We start from the raw sequence: 12,403 nt of genomic DNA, 5'->3' as shown, positions 1-12,403 counted from the left end.
ATGCTTGTTGACATCACTAAGGCTGTATATAGTGAACTTCAGTATGGCAACTTTAAATGCACTTGCCAAATTATTTTTTTTTTGTGGGGAGAGGGAAGTCAACATGAACAAAAAGCTGCTAGAATTCAGGTCAACCTTTGTAAAACCAGCAGTCTAGCTGTAGCAGTCAAAAGGAATCTGTCACTGAATGCAACAATTACAGACAGGAACAATTTACAGAAGTGCAAACAAACTGAACAGCACCTTAAGAACAGGAGCCATGCCTGAATAAGGCAAGTAGAACAAAATAAAAAGCAAAGTTCTCAGTGGAGGCAACACCACAGAGGGGGGAAAAAAATCCCAACCCCCAAACAAAACCCTAAATCAATTTTTGGTATGATGCAGGAACTTGAGCAAAACGTCCACAGGCAATTCACTGAAGGCAGAGGACAACAAAAATGATGTAGGATAAAAAAAAGAGAGCTGCAATATGAAACTAAATGAAATATGACTCTTCATTCTGAAACAGAAACAACTGAAGCAGGCAGAGCAGGACAGAGATCTAAACTTGAGACTGACCCAGAGAGAGATATTATGTCTCATGAAATCTAAGAACCCACAGGCCTCAAATAGAGCAATCAATTCTGCAGATTTGAACTTATCAATGGCAAACTACTGAAGTACAAGAGTCTTCTAAGGAGACACGACCACACTCTTATCTGTTACCTACTCTAAGCATTCACAATTCCACTGTTTGAGACATCACACCAAACCAGACAGAAACTTAAGTCTGGCAAACAGGTATTACTTCTTAGAATAGATGTACACAGGAAGCACTGGCACAGTTCTAATTTACCAGTTTGAAGAAACCAGAAAAACGGTCTTTTATAAAGCTATGACTTTAAGGCTACCAATGTTTCAGTCTAGTCTTGTAGCAATAGTGGTAATAAAAACATAGTATGTATTGCATTATATGGGAGGGAAAAAAAACAAAACAAAAACAACTTAGTTAATAACATCTAACAGTTTCCTTACCCAAACAAAACAAAATAATAATTAGTGTCAGAACTCACTAACAAGACTGGGTTTTTTTTCAGTCTCAATTTTCACTTCTGGTCAAGACAGTCACAAAAGCTTTGCCTCTGAAAATAGCAAGGACAGGTAGAGGCAGCAGCCAAGGTACTGACATACTACTACTTGACTAGCAAAACTGGGAGTACCAGCTGTCCTCCTTCATCTTCAGCACCCCCAGAAACATTCATCTATTCTCTGGCCAATTCCTCCTATCAAAGAGAAACATAATCAGCAACTGTGTTTTTGGTACAAAGGCACGTATGACATGTAACTTTTTACAGCAAAGAACATCATCTCTCTACAAAGAAATAACAGCAAGATAAGCACCCCTGAAAGGATTGCCTTTAGTGGTATTTTATATTCCAGATGAGTAACACAACCATCTGTAAAAGCCCCAAACATAAAATCATTCCTTGTATTATTTCTCAATACATACCTGTGAGAAGCTTGAACATGCATTGTTTTCTGGCACAAAGACAAAATTTCTCAGCTGCACAAATGAAGAAAATCTGACTTACAAAACTCAAAGTTATCGTCAGTGAGATCTCTTCTTTCTGTAATTTGGTTTGTGCCAAAACAGAAAGTAATTTCAAAAGCTGAATCAACATTTGGATCATGATGCAATGAACACAGAAGCTAAAAAGTGAAAGTTCTAAACCACATTCATAGTCTTCTTCAGAGATGATAAAAACATCAATTGCCAAAACTTACTTATCTCAACAGAAAGCCTGAGGTCAAATTTTTGGTAGTTTTTCAGTAAGAGAAGAATGCTCAGGATCATTTAACAGCTGAGTTATTACTCTGCTTCAAACACTGCTTTGAATAAAATAAATGGCTATTTTATTGACTATACATACATATTAAAGAGCATCAACATACCACAGCTGAGCTGATTGTTCAAGAAGTTATATAGTAATACACTTTGACTTCACACTCTGGAAATGAGATGCGTTTTCTAAACATTTACTGAGTCAGTGAAAACTCTTTCATGTGGCAGCTGTGCTCTTCACCAGTGTACGTGCAGCTCAAACTCCCAATATTACACAATTAGTAACTTCAATGGCCAACCAAGTCCCTCCATATACATGCACAAGTGCTACTGGATTAAATGAGTGTTGTATATACATTCAAGAATGGAACTGAGCGAGTTTTGTCTTTCTAAAAACACACTGCATGTAATTAAATCTCCTTAAGGCAGCTCAGGAATGCTGAAGATACAGAAGCTCCTAGCTTTGTAGTGTCAGCTACAAGCAACCAACCAAAGGAAATTCCTTGCCACTTTGAAGAGGCTAACTGATAAAAAAATTTACAGTTTGCAGTTTTCACCCTACATGAAAACCTTGATGCAATCTTACCTGCCAATCAATAAACATGCCTCCACACTTTATTAACCTTTGTACAACATGACAATTCAGATAAAATCTTTACCCCAAACTGGAAAACATAACTTCATCAAAATACAGTACTTTAAAAATGTTTCAGTATGTTATTTAAAAATATCATAATAACAAACCCAGATCTTTTGCAAATTGTTACATACAGGCTTCACAGTACTAAATCACAGTGGTGGAGTCACCATCCTTGGAGGTGTTTAAACAGCATGTGGACCTGGTGCTTAGGGACATGGTTTAGTGTTGACTGTTCAATGCTGTGTCAAGAGTCAGACTGGATGATCTTTGAGGATCCTTTCAACCAGATGTATTCTGTGATTCTGTGAAACAGACCCACTGCTGATAAATTTCTCCTCTGAATGAAGACTTTCAAATCAATTACATACATCAATCTTCAACTAATTTCAACCTGCCCCCTTTTATTTTTTATATTATTATAATGACATTTACGTAGATTCTTATTCAAAGTAGTACTTAAGTCATAAGGTGTAAGCCTCCATCTACAATTAGAGTACTCCCTGTAACATAGGGGGACTCTAGAAGAAAGACAATAGCATGTGCAACTTCATGAGGCTCTCCAAATCTTCCAAGGAGAATTGCTTTCTTCAGCTGATCCTCTTCCAAATGAGCAGTCATCTCTGTGTGAATAAAGCCTGTGAGAGGAGAGAGAACTGAAGTTACTCAACATTCAGCTAAATTCCTTTATTGGATTTTCCCTAGAATCCTCCAAAGTGAAATCTACTGCTAGTACTCAGCAGCAGCTATCGTTCTTCAAAGACTCAGAAGTCAGACCACATGATTTTATAACTGAGAACAATTTTTTGTCTAACCAATAAAATACCTTCTATTTTGGGAAGCATGATGTAATCATAAAACCAGAGATCTGTAGAAGTCCATGAAATAAAGGTAACTCTAAAACTGGGTCCCCAGGTCATGTCTAGTATCACTTTTCTGAAACACAACATACAATCGTGTCACCAAAACACTCAATAAAAATGAGTATAAAATCTCTGGCAAGAAACACCTACAGCTGGCAAGTGTTTCCTATATATTCTTCAGAACTTGGGACAGCACTTACATAATTTCTATTACAGCACTCATTTGAAGACTAATTCTTGAAAATTGTAAGGATATTTCTTTACAATTTCCAGTTATCTGAGATCATATTCCCACTGCTTCACTTCTCTCCCCATAAGCTGCAGCTTCATAAAGATCTGATCTTTTCTGCTTTCTAGCTGTCACCAAGAAGGGAAAGTCTCAGCTTTCCTTTCTACTGTACAACTGTGCCCCTTTATGATGGCATTGCACCCTTCAGTGAGCTGCTCAACTCACTAAACAATAAAAAGTATTTTTTTACGCAGTTCACAAGCTGAACTTTTCCACATAGAGGTCTGAAAGGCTTTTGAGCTGGCACAATGTGAGTGGCAGAGCACACAGCTGTAAGTGGGAAGTCAGAAAAGAGATTTTTTTCCATAATGGTGGGTCTTTGCTTGGACTAGATCATCTTGCGGTCACAGCCTTGTCCTTACAGAACTTTCTTTCCAGACTCTCCTTTTACTACAGGGATAGACAGGGACAATTTCATGCCATCTTTTTGTGGTCTTTCATGTTTCTCTAATAACAAATAAGCACTCTCTAGGAGAAGACAAGAGTAGCTGTCTGTATATAATTACTTCTAATCCTTCCATCTGCAAGGATAGTGGGTCTTGAAGGAGAAAAAAAAAAGACATTTATTACATAATAATGGACAAAGGAATAGGTAAACACATTGTCAAATTTCTCAGTGTTCCCTCAAAAAGACTGAAGGTTTTGTAAAAGAATGTTGTATACTGTAACCTGAAAAAGAGATTAAAAACATTTATTTACCAAAATTGGAGAAAATAAAAGCAATTTGCCTAAAGTTACTTTCAGAGTACAGCAAGTATATAGCACTCTTGATGACGAGGCTCTAAACAACATGATCTAGCAGGAAATGTCCCTGCTCACTGCAGGGAGCTTGGAGAAGACAACCTTTAAGGGTCCCTTCCAACCCAATGTCTTCTATGATTCTATAACCCCAAAAACTAAATTGAAACTTGAAATTCCCAAAAACTAACCTGGAACAACCACATTCACTCGAATTTGCCTTTTTGCTACTTCTTTAGCAAGAGAGCGTGAAAATCCAACTAATCCTGCTTTGGTAGCACTGTACACGCTTTGACCAGAGTTGCCTTTAAGTCCTACAACACTTCCTAAAATAAAGAAACATCAAAGAGAAGAAAAGATTAAACGATTAAGTCAGAATTTTGTACTAGCTTTATCAAGGTTCTAAATTTGGAATGGAATATCAGATTATAAGAAAAGGAATTAAAAGTACATTACTAAGTGCACTTCACAGCTACTGCTGGGATAAGCAAATCCCTCAATTATCTGCAATTTTTCTGGAATTCATTTCTCTGTTGACCAATGGGCATCTTAAAAGTAAAATAAAGAGCTTTCTTAAAATCCTTAAAATCCTTTCACAAAAACAAAACAAACCCCAACAAACTAAACCTGATTCTTACTTAATGACTAGCAGCTGGAAGAGTCAATAAAGAATGGTAAACTCTTTATTCAATAAAATACAAACTCTGAGGTGTTTGTTACTGAAACAAAGTGGTTTAACATTTAGAAGTTGCTGAAATTACACAAAGGATAAGCATTCATAAAAATACGCTACACATAGAATGTTTAAATATAAGTAAGTCAATAGTAATTAGGAGCAATTCTACATATTACACCTGCTAATGCTTTCAGGAAAGCCAGTACATAGAACAACAGTGGATTAGACAAGCAACTTACCTATGTTGACAATAGCACCTCCCTGTTGTTGAATCATGACTTTTACAGCAGCTTTGCATGTCAACATTGTTCCCAAAAGGTTAGTGTGAATCTGGGCTATCATATCTTCAGTTTTGGTTCTCAGTAATAAACCATCTCTGATAAACAGAACAAAAACCCCAAAAGAACTCACTGAACAAGATCAATGGTTACCTTTACGCATAATAAAACACAGTTGATGAGTGAAACATTAACGGGCATTTATATGGTTCTATAAATTCTAACATTCAAAATTATGACATTCCAAGCATAACACATGGCAAGACAAAAAAAAGCTAGCTATGCTTCTGGCAACAAAGCCTCCTTTACAGAGAGGCATTCAACATTTTGTTGGACCGTTTCAGGGGGGAGAAAGTCAAACGGAAGGGGAGTAGAGCAGGAACTCAAATTGAGAACACAGAAACTACAGTGAAAGCTGTGTCATGTCAGAGTTTTACTGTCATCAGGAAGAGAGTATTGGTGAGCACTTACCACTGTTTTCAGAGGTACGCATTAACAAAACTCTTAGTAAACACCAAGGCCATTATTAGCGCCTTACAATTAGATGCTGTCATCCAGAATTGTAAAGAATAACCAACCTGTTGATCCCAGCTGCATTAACCAAGTAGTTAAGAGGACCTAAATTCTTCTTCATCTCCTCAAAAGTATTTTCAACTTCTTGTTCGCTGGATACATCACAGCTAAGTGCCAGATGTCCTGCTGTATTGAAATAAAGGCACATCATAACCATTAAGGTGGTACACCATTCATAAATCTTCTGAATTTATCAACTCAATTTGAAAAACAGATGCCAAACTAGTTAGAACTTGAGGAACCCTTTAATCTCCAGAGAATTAAATAAGGACAATTTACAAGTACTGCACTGATTAGTTATGGGACAATTTCTTGGTTTGTGGCTTCACATGAGCAGACTGGTCTCAGTTTTGGCTTGGTCAGGAGCCATGGATGACATTTATATCACCTCCTTGTTGTGACCTTGAACAATGCCTTTCATCTTACAATTCACATCTTGCAGACAGAACTTTCACAAAGAATATTGTGAAAGTTGTACTGATATAGCCCTTCTTTCATATTTTTCAGGCTTTTATGAGTTACCTAAGCATTGGACTGTGAAGAAATAATTGCAAAGCAACATACATACCACCAAGATTGCGAGCAGTGGTTTGGGCTGCTTCCAGATTCCTAGAAATGATTGCCAGGCGGCAGCCTTTCTGTGCCAGCAGTTCTGCAACAGCTTTTCCTATTCCTCGGGATCCCCCAAAAATGGCACAAACCTTGCCCATCTTCAAAAATAATTCACAAATTGCAAATAAGACACAAATTTCAGGTGCACTATAGCAAGAGAATAACCACTGTTCTTGTTAACATCACGGCCCTTACAAATTCAGAGCATTTTGTAATACCAGCTTACAGAATTAGCAGTTTGCTAATTTTTTATTCACCACAACAGTAACACTTGAACTAAATTAGATACCACTTCTACAAAAGCAAGTTAATTATTGATTTCTGAACTAGTTAAAATAAAAATCTAGTATTTCGATAATAGTGTTATGCTAACTCTTACTGAGTTGATGAAGTACATGATTTATGTATCTGAAGGCCAAGGCTGTTTATTCAAAGACAACATAGTAGCTGTGAATACATTGATCTTGCAAGCAATTTTCCTGCACCACAGTCATTTAGCATCAAGATCTCACTGTACCCTAAGTACCTGTATGGGACCTCCACATCACAAACATTAATGAGCATGATTTGATACGACTGTATTTGCAATAGTTTAATAGTAAGTTACACTACATAATATCATGTTTTACCACTAGCCTTAGTTTATTTTTATTTCTGCTTCTGAAGAAAAGAAATGCTTTCTGAAATGTGAAATAATTTTGAAGTAGCTATCTTAGGTGTTTAAAGACTCTAAGAAAAAAGTACTTTTGTAGAATGATCTTTTATTCTGCAATCTCTAGAAACGAGTCAGCTGGTTTGGGATTTCCTGAAGAGTCAGAGGCAGAATCTGAGTAATAAGAAATCTCGTTTCCATACATTTAAATAAACCCTTTCTGAACCCAATTACACTTTGTCTCCATAACATCCTGAGGCAGTGAGTTTCATTATTTGTGGAGAAGTACTTGCTTTTGTTCTTAATTTGCTTTCTGATTACTTTGCATTTCTCCTCATATCTTCCTCTTACTATTTCTAATTGTTGAGGCTACTTTTCCTATACATATGGAAGCCGCTCTATACCTTACTAAAGACTGTTCAGCCTCTTAATCCCACCACCCTACCCTTTTTGCTGTGTAATAACCAGAAGGGTACACAGTGTAAAGCATACAAGGACACCATCAACTCGTACAAAGGCATAATAATCTCTGTTTTCTGTGACAGGGCCTGTAGGACCATGAAATCAATCCATGTGCCTGCTTCCACTGGCAAGCTGAAATCAGCTTCCTAGGACAGGAAGAGGATTAAACACTTGTATCTCAGGTGGCAGCCCTTTTGACACGTGTACAAAAAGATGTTCTGCATGAAGACAATTCCTTACTGATAAAAATGGCACCGCAGCCCCATCAGAAATAACTAACCTTCTGAATAGGCTGCAAGAGACAAACCATTGGATCTTGCACCCCAGTAACTACAGCAGACATGACCAACTGACTCATATTTTGTTGATAGATTTTTTTTGTTAGAAACAAAGTTTCAGTCTGCCTTCTCCTTCATGACTATCTCTTTTCTAGAATCACTCTTGGAAGTTCTTGCCTACTTGTTGCAACAATGTTGTACTAGGATTTTCTCCTTCATATTTTGTTCTTGCCAGCACAGAGCAACCCACTCTTTTTTTCTTTTTTAAACATGGAATAGTACAGATTAGGAGGAATCTCTGGAAGTATCTTGTCTGACCCCTCCATCCCTAAGCAATGTCAAATGAACCTTATACTATTTATAAATACTGTCTGATCATGCATTTTCTAAATAATTCTGAACATGCTCAGCTGCACATGGCCCAAAAAGCTGGCTGTAGGGAGAGGACATCTGTAAAATCTGTATTTTACCCTGGAAAAAATTTACCTGGGAAAAAATCGCAGTGATTCTGCCCAGAATAGTCAAGAGTTTCCCGTGCGTTACCCGGGTATTTACAGGGGGAGGCGTGGCTCCAGCCCAGAAACACACAATTTGTCTTAGCACAGAAGAGCCATACAAGACCGTCTGCAGCCATGGCATGGGAGAAAATGTTGGCAGCACAAATCGCCTTATGTTCCCTGATCAACTAAAAGCAGGGAAAAACAGGCATGTTTTGAGCAACAGGCTCTTCTAGGTCGCTACACAACACAACAAGCACCTCTATCACCTTTGTCCCCTAGGGCCCTTCTCTCCGTTCAGAACCTCAGCGCCACCCGTGCCTCCCCGGACCCGACTCTCGAAGACAACCCTTTCCCCCTTTCGACGGACTTGTTTTTTCAATCCTTCCTGGTTTTAGGACTCCCACCAACCTTCTTCCACCCGGACTGGCCCTTCCGACAGGAGCCACGCACGAACGACAGTGAGCAGCCGCCCCCCAACCCAGTCGGCTCTGCCCAGAGTCAGCGGCGCAAGCGCAGCGGGTGCGAAGGGAAAGAGCTGGCGGCCGCCCGGTAGCTACAGGGGAGTTGTGTATCTTCGTGCTCACCGCAAGTCTCCTCCTCGGGGGCGGTGCGGTGCAGCCCGACGCAGCAAGAGAGAGAGGAAGGGGAGGGAGAGAGGGAGGGAAAGAGGGAGGGGAGAGAGACAGGGGAGAGAGACAGGGAGGGAGGGAGGGAGGGAAGGGAGGAAGGGAGGAAGGGAAGAGATGTGGCAGCCCGTCGCGGCGGTGCGCCTCAGCACGGCTCCTGCTCCCGGCCCGGCCGTCAGGCTCAAGGTGGAGCCCGTGGTGCGGACACCGGGGTGCAGCACCGCCTGGGAGGACGCCCTGCCGCCGCGAGGCACGCCGGGACGCGTAGTTCCCGTCCGACGCCATGGTGGCGGGACGGCTGCTTGGCCGTCGGTGTTCCGTCTCTTTCGTCCGTCGGATACCCTTGCTCCTCAGCTACTTGCGGGTTGCACTCCCGCCGTCCCCAAAACGCGGAAGGTGGTGCGCCACAGGGGAGCAATGGAAAACGTCTTTTAGATGTATTTCAATTTATCTTCTGATTTCTGGGCATTTTTTGGCGTACTTTCCTTACAGAGGGTTTCTTCTTCCCTAACACGATGACGCTGCAGCTCTGAACTGAAGTGCCAAAGATGGCAAAATTATGTAAGCCACCTGTTTGAAGAAGCCTTTACTGCTGATAACAGCTGGAAAGGCAGCTGGGAGCTGCTGGTCCCCATGATACACCCTCTAACCCAAAGTCGTGGCTTGGGCAAGAGAAAGCTTCTCATGGGGCGTTGGTCAGTTGTGCGGTGAGGAGAGGGCAACCCATCAAGGCAGGGCCCCACCCCAGCCCCCATGCACAGAATTACTTTAGCCCTGTGTGCACCTCCATCCTCTTCAGAGCTCACAAACGAGCAAGCTCTTCTGCTTACATTTTGCACTTTCTGGTTTTAAACTACGTTTCACATCTAGCTATCCAGACAACATCCATCTTGGCCACTGGTACCTCACTAAATGGCGAGCCTCAGTACGCTTGCCAGAATTAATAGAGGGCATGAGGTAGCTGCCTCACTCCCACCTGGAGCTCTGTCCTCACCTTGATTCCTGCTGCACACACAAGAAGTTTTTCATATATTGACATGTACAGACAGCTGAATAAGGATTTTGTCTCTCTTCACACTTTATAGCTCCAAAATCCCTAGGGTCTTGGGTGACACATCACTGTACCAGCAGAGTTAAGTCGGGAAACACTTAAAAGGTAGATAAAACCTGAAATACAGAAACACCTGTGAGAGTTCTGGTTTAGTAACCAAAATAAGCTTCAGGATAGGCAATGAAAGTAATATATGCTATGTTTCAACAGCAATATTGTTAACATTTATGTCTGATGATATGCTGGAGCAATTTCTGTGAACTCATACAAGTACGTTTTCTCACCTGAGAAATAAGAATAAAACTGATCACAATTGTATACAAAAGTACACTTTTGAATTTTTTTGTTTTTTTCAGAAAAAATACTATTAAAAAGTTCCACAAAATAACATGTATTCCCATCACACCAGACTTTCTAAGAGCTCAGTGGGAATGTAACTTAGTACAGTTGTTACTTTTGACTTGAAGGCTGTCATTCAAGATTTCAGATCATAAGTGTCCAGGGGAGCTGTAGAGATTTTAATAACATTACCTGTACTCATAGATTCATAGACTGGTTTGTGTTGGGAGGGACTTTAAAAATCATCTAGTTCCAACTCCCCTGCCATGGGCAGGGACACCTTCCACTAGACTAGGTTGCTCAAGGTCTCATCTAACCCGGCCTTAAACACCTCCACAGAGGTGACATCCATAACTTCCCTAGGCAACCTGTTCCAGAGACTTGCCACCATCACTGCAAAGAATTTCTTCCTAATATCCAGTCTAAATCTATCTTCCTCAAGCTTAAATCCATTCCCTCTCATCCTATCACTACTTTTTTGTAAAAAGTCCCTTCTCAGCCTTCTCAAGTACTGGAAGGCTGCTGAAAGGTTTTCCTGGAGCCTTCTTTACTTCAGGATGAACAGCCCCAACTCTCTCAGCCTGTCCTCATAGGGGAGGTGTTCCACTCTCTGATCATCTTTGTATCCCTTCTCTGGACCCGCTCCAGCAGTTGGATGTCCCCTATGTTAGGGGGCACCAGAAGTGGATGCAGTACTCCAGGTGGGATCTCAGGAGAGCAGAGTTAGGGGGAGTATCACCTCCCTCATCCTGCTGGTCACAATTCTTTTGACGTAGCCCAGGTTACGGTTGGCCTTCTGGGCTGCAAGTACATGTTCCTGGTTCATGTTGATGTTTTTGTCAAGTGACACCCCCATCTCCTTCTCCTCACGACTGCTCTTGAGCCATTCCTTGCCCATCCTATATTTGTGCTTTGGATTGCCCTGACCCAGGTGTAGGACCTTGCACTTGGCCTTGTTGAACTTCATGAGGTTGGTTTGGGCCCACCTCTCAAGCCTGTCCAAGTCCCTTCCCTCCAGCGTGTCAACCAGACCACACAGCTTGGTGTCACCTGCAAACATACTGAGAGTGCACTTCATTCTACTCAGTTCTCGTAGGATTCTTTTTCTATGAATCATTCTTTACATATTGGAGGAAAAGCAGGTTTAGGCATTGCTAAACAGGTAAACATCTGTAGGAAAAAAATCTCTTTAAGAAAGACTGATATGCAAAATTAGCAAGCATATTTATATCACAAGCTGGTCCTGTTTTCAAAGGAATAAATGAGATTTTGTGATCTAAGGAGATTTCATAATAGGCCTTATTCTGAAAAGGTGGAGGCTCATGTAATAAGAACAGGAACAGAGAGCTGAAACTCAGGATAGTCTCACATGAAGTGGTTTTGTACAATGTAGACGTACTTTTTCAACAGGTATGTGAGTGAACATTTTCCTCTTAGGAAACTTATTCCTCATACCCCCTCAGTGGAAGTCTTTCCTCTAACCCCCCTCAAAAGACAGAATAAAACAAAGCCATCAGAGGTTTTGGCAAATTACCTAATGTTTTCATATCCTCCTAGCTAAACAGGTTTTCCCACTATTACTAGTATTGTTTCATGTGAGGCCCATGCCATGCCATCGACTGCCTCTACATTCCCTGTTCCTTTTCTTAAGGAGGTCCAGAGGGCGCGGACTACCTTCGCCGCAGAGCATGACGCGGGTCCTGCCTCCACAGCCTCGCGCCCCCTTCCCTCCCTCCTCCCCCGCCCGCGCAGGCGCTCTGGGCACGCCGGAACCGTTACAAGGCATGGTGTTTGGCTACGGGGGCTCTGAGCAGAGAAGCCGCATCAGTTGTAGTCGCAGGGCGGAGATGAGCCCGGTTGCCCCGCCCGTTACCCGGTGAGTGTGGGGGTGGGAAGAGGAAGCGGGTCCTTGTGTGAGCGAGAGGTCTGCTAGGCGGCTGGGCTCCCCCGTTCCTCTGAGGATGCAGTCAAATGGTGTCCCCCTCCCTCACCTCGCAGTGATCCCTC

General features: G+C 41.4%; 1 protein-coding gene across 1 annotated transcript; it reads right to left on the bottom strand.

Moving 5' to 3' along the window:
- Nucleotides 1–2,431: 2,431 nt before the first annotated feature.
- CBR4 (carbonyl reductase 4) lies at nt 2,432–9,018 on the bottom strand. Its single transcript, XM_054383079.1, has 6 exons — nt 8,965–9,018; nt 6,445–6,586; nt 5,882–6,002; nt 5,265–5,401; nt 4,541–4,675; nt 2,432–3,097 (listed from the first exon to the last, which is right to left on the bottom strand). Exons 2-6 carry the CDS (start codon nt 6,584–6,586, stop codon nt 2,919–2,921), a joined length of 714 nt encoding a protein of 237 aa, XP_054239054.1. The 5' UTR covers nt 8,965–9,018; the 3' UTR covers nt 2,432–2,918.
- Nucleotides 9,019–12,403: the final 3,385 nt, after the last annotated feature.

Source organism: Indicator indicator, chromosome 8, assembly GCF_027791375.1.
Source record: "Indicator indicator isolate 239-I01 chromosome 8, UM_Iind_1.1, whole genome shotgun sequence".
Classification (NCBI taxonomy): domain Eukaryota; kingdom Metazoa; phylum Chordata; class Aves; order Piciformes; family Indicatoridae; genus Indicator; species Indicator indicator.
This window is presented reverse-complemented; position numbering and strand designations above follow the sequence as displayed.

Bases quoted from the DNA above. Each gene is read 5' to 3' on its own strand.
- CBR4 (XM_054383079.1), bottom strand. From the start codon at position 6,586: ATGGGCAAGGTTTGTGCCATTTTTGGGGGATCCCGAGGAATAGGAAAA. The intron at 6,003-6,444 runs GTATGTATGTTG...ATTTCAATACAG, and splicing joins CACTGCTCGCAATCTTGGTG to CAGGACATCTGGCACTTAGC. The intron at 3,098-4,540 runs GTTAGTTTTTGG...CTCCTCTCACAG, and splicing joins AGTGAATGTGGTTGTTCCAG to GCTTTATTCACACAGAGATG.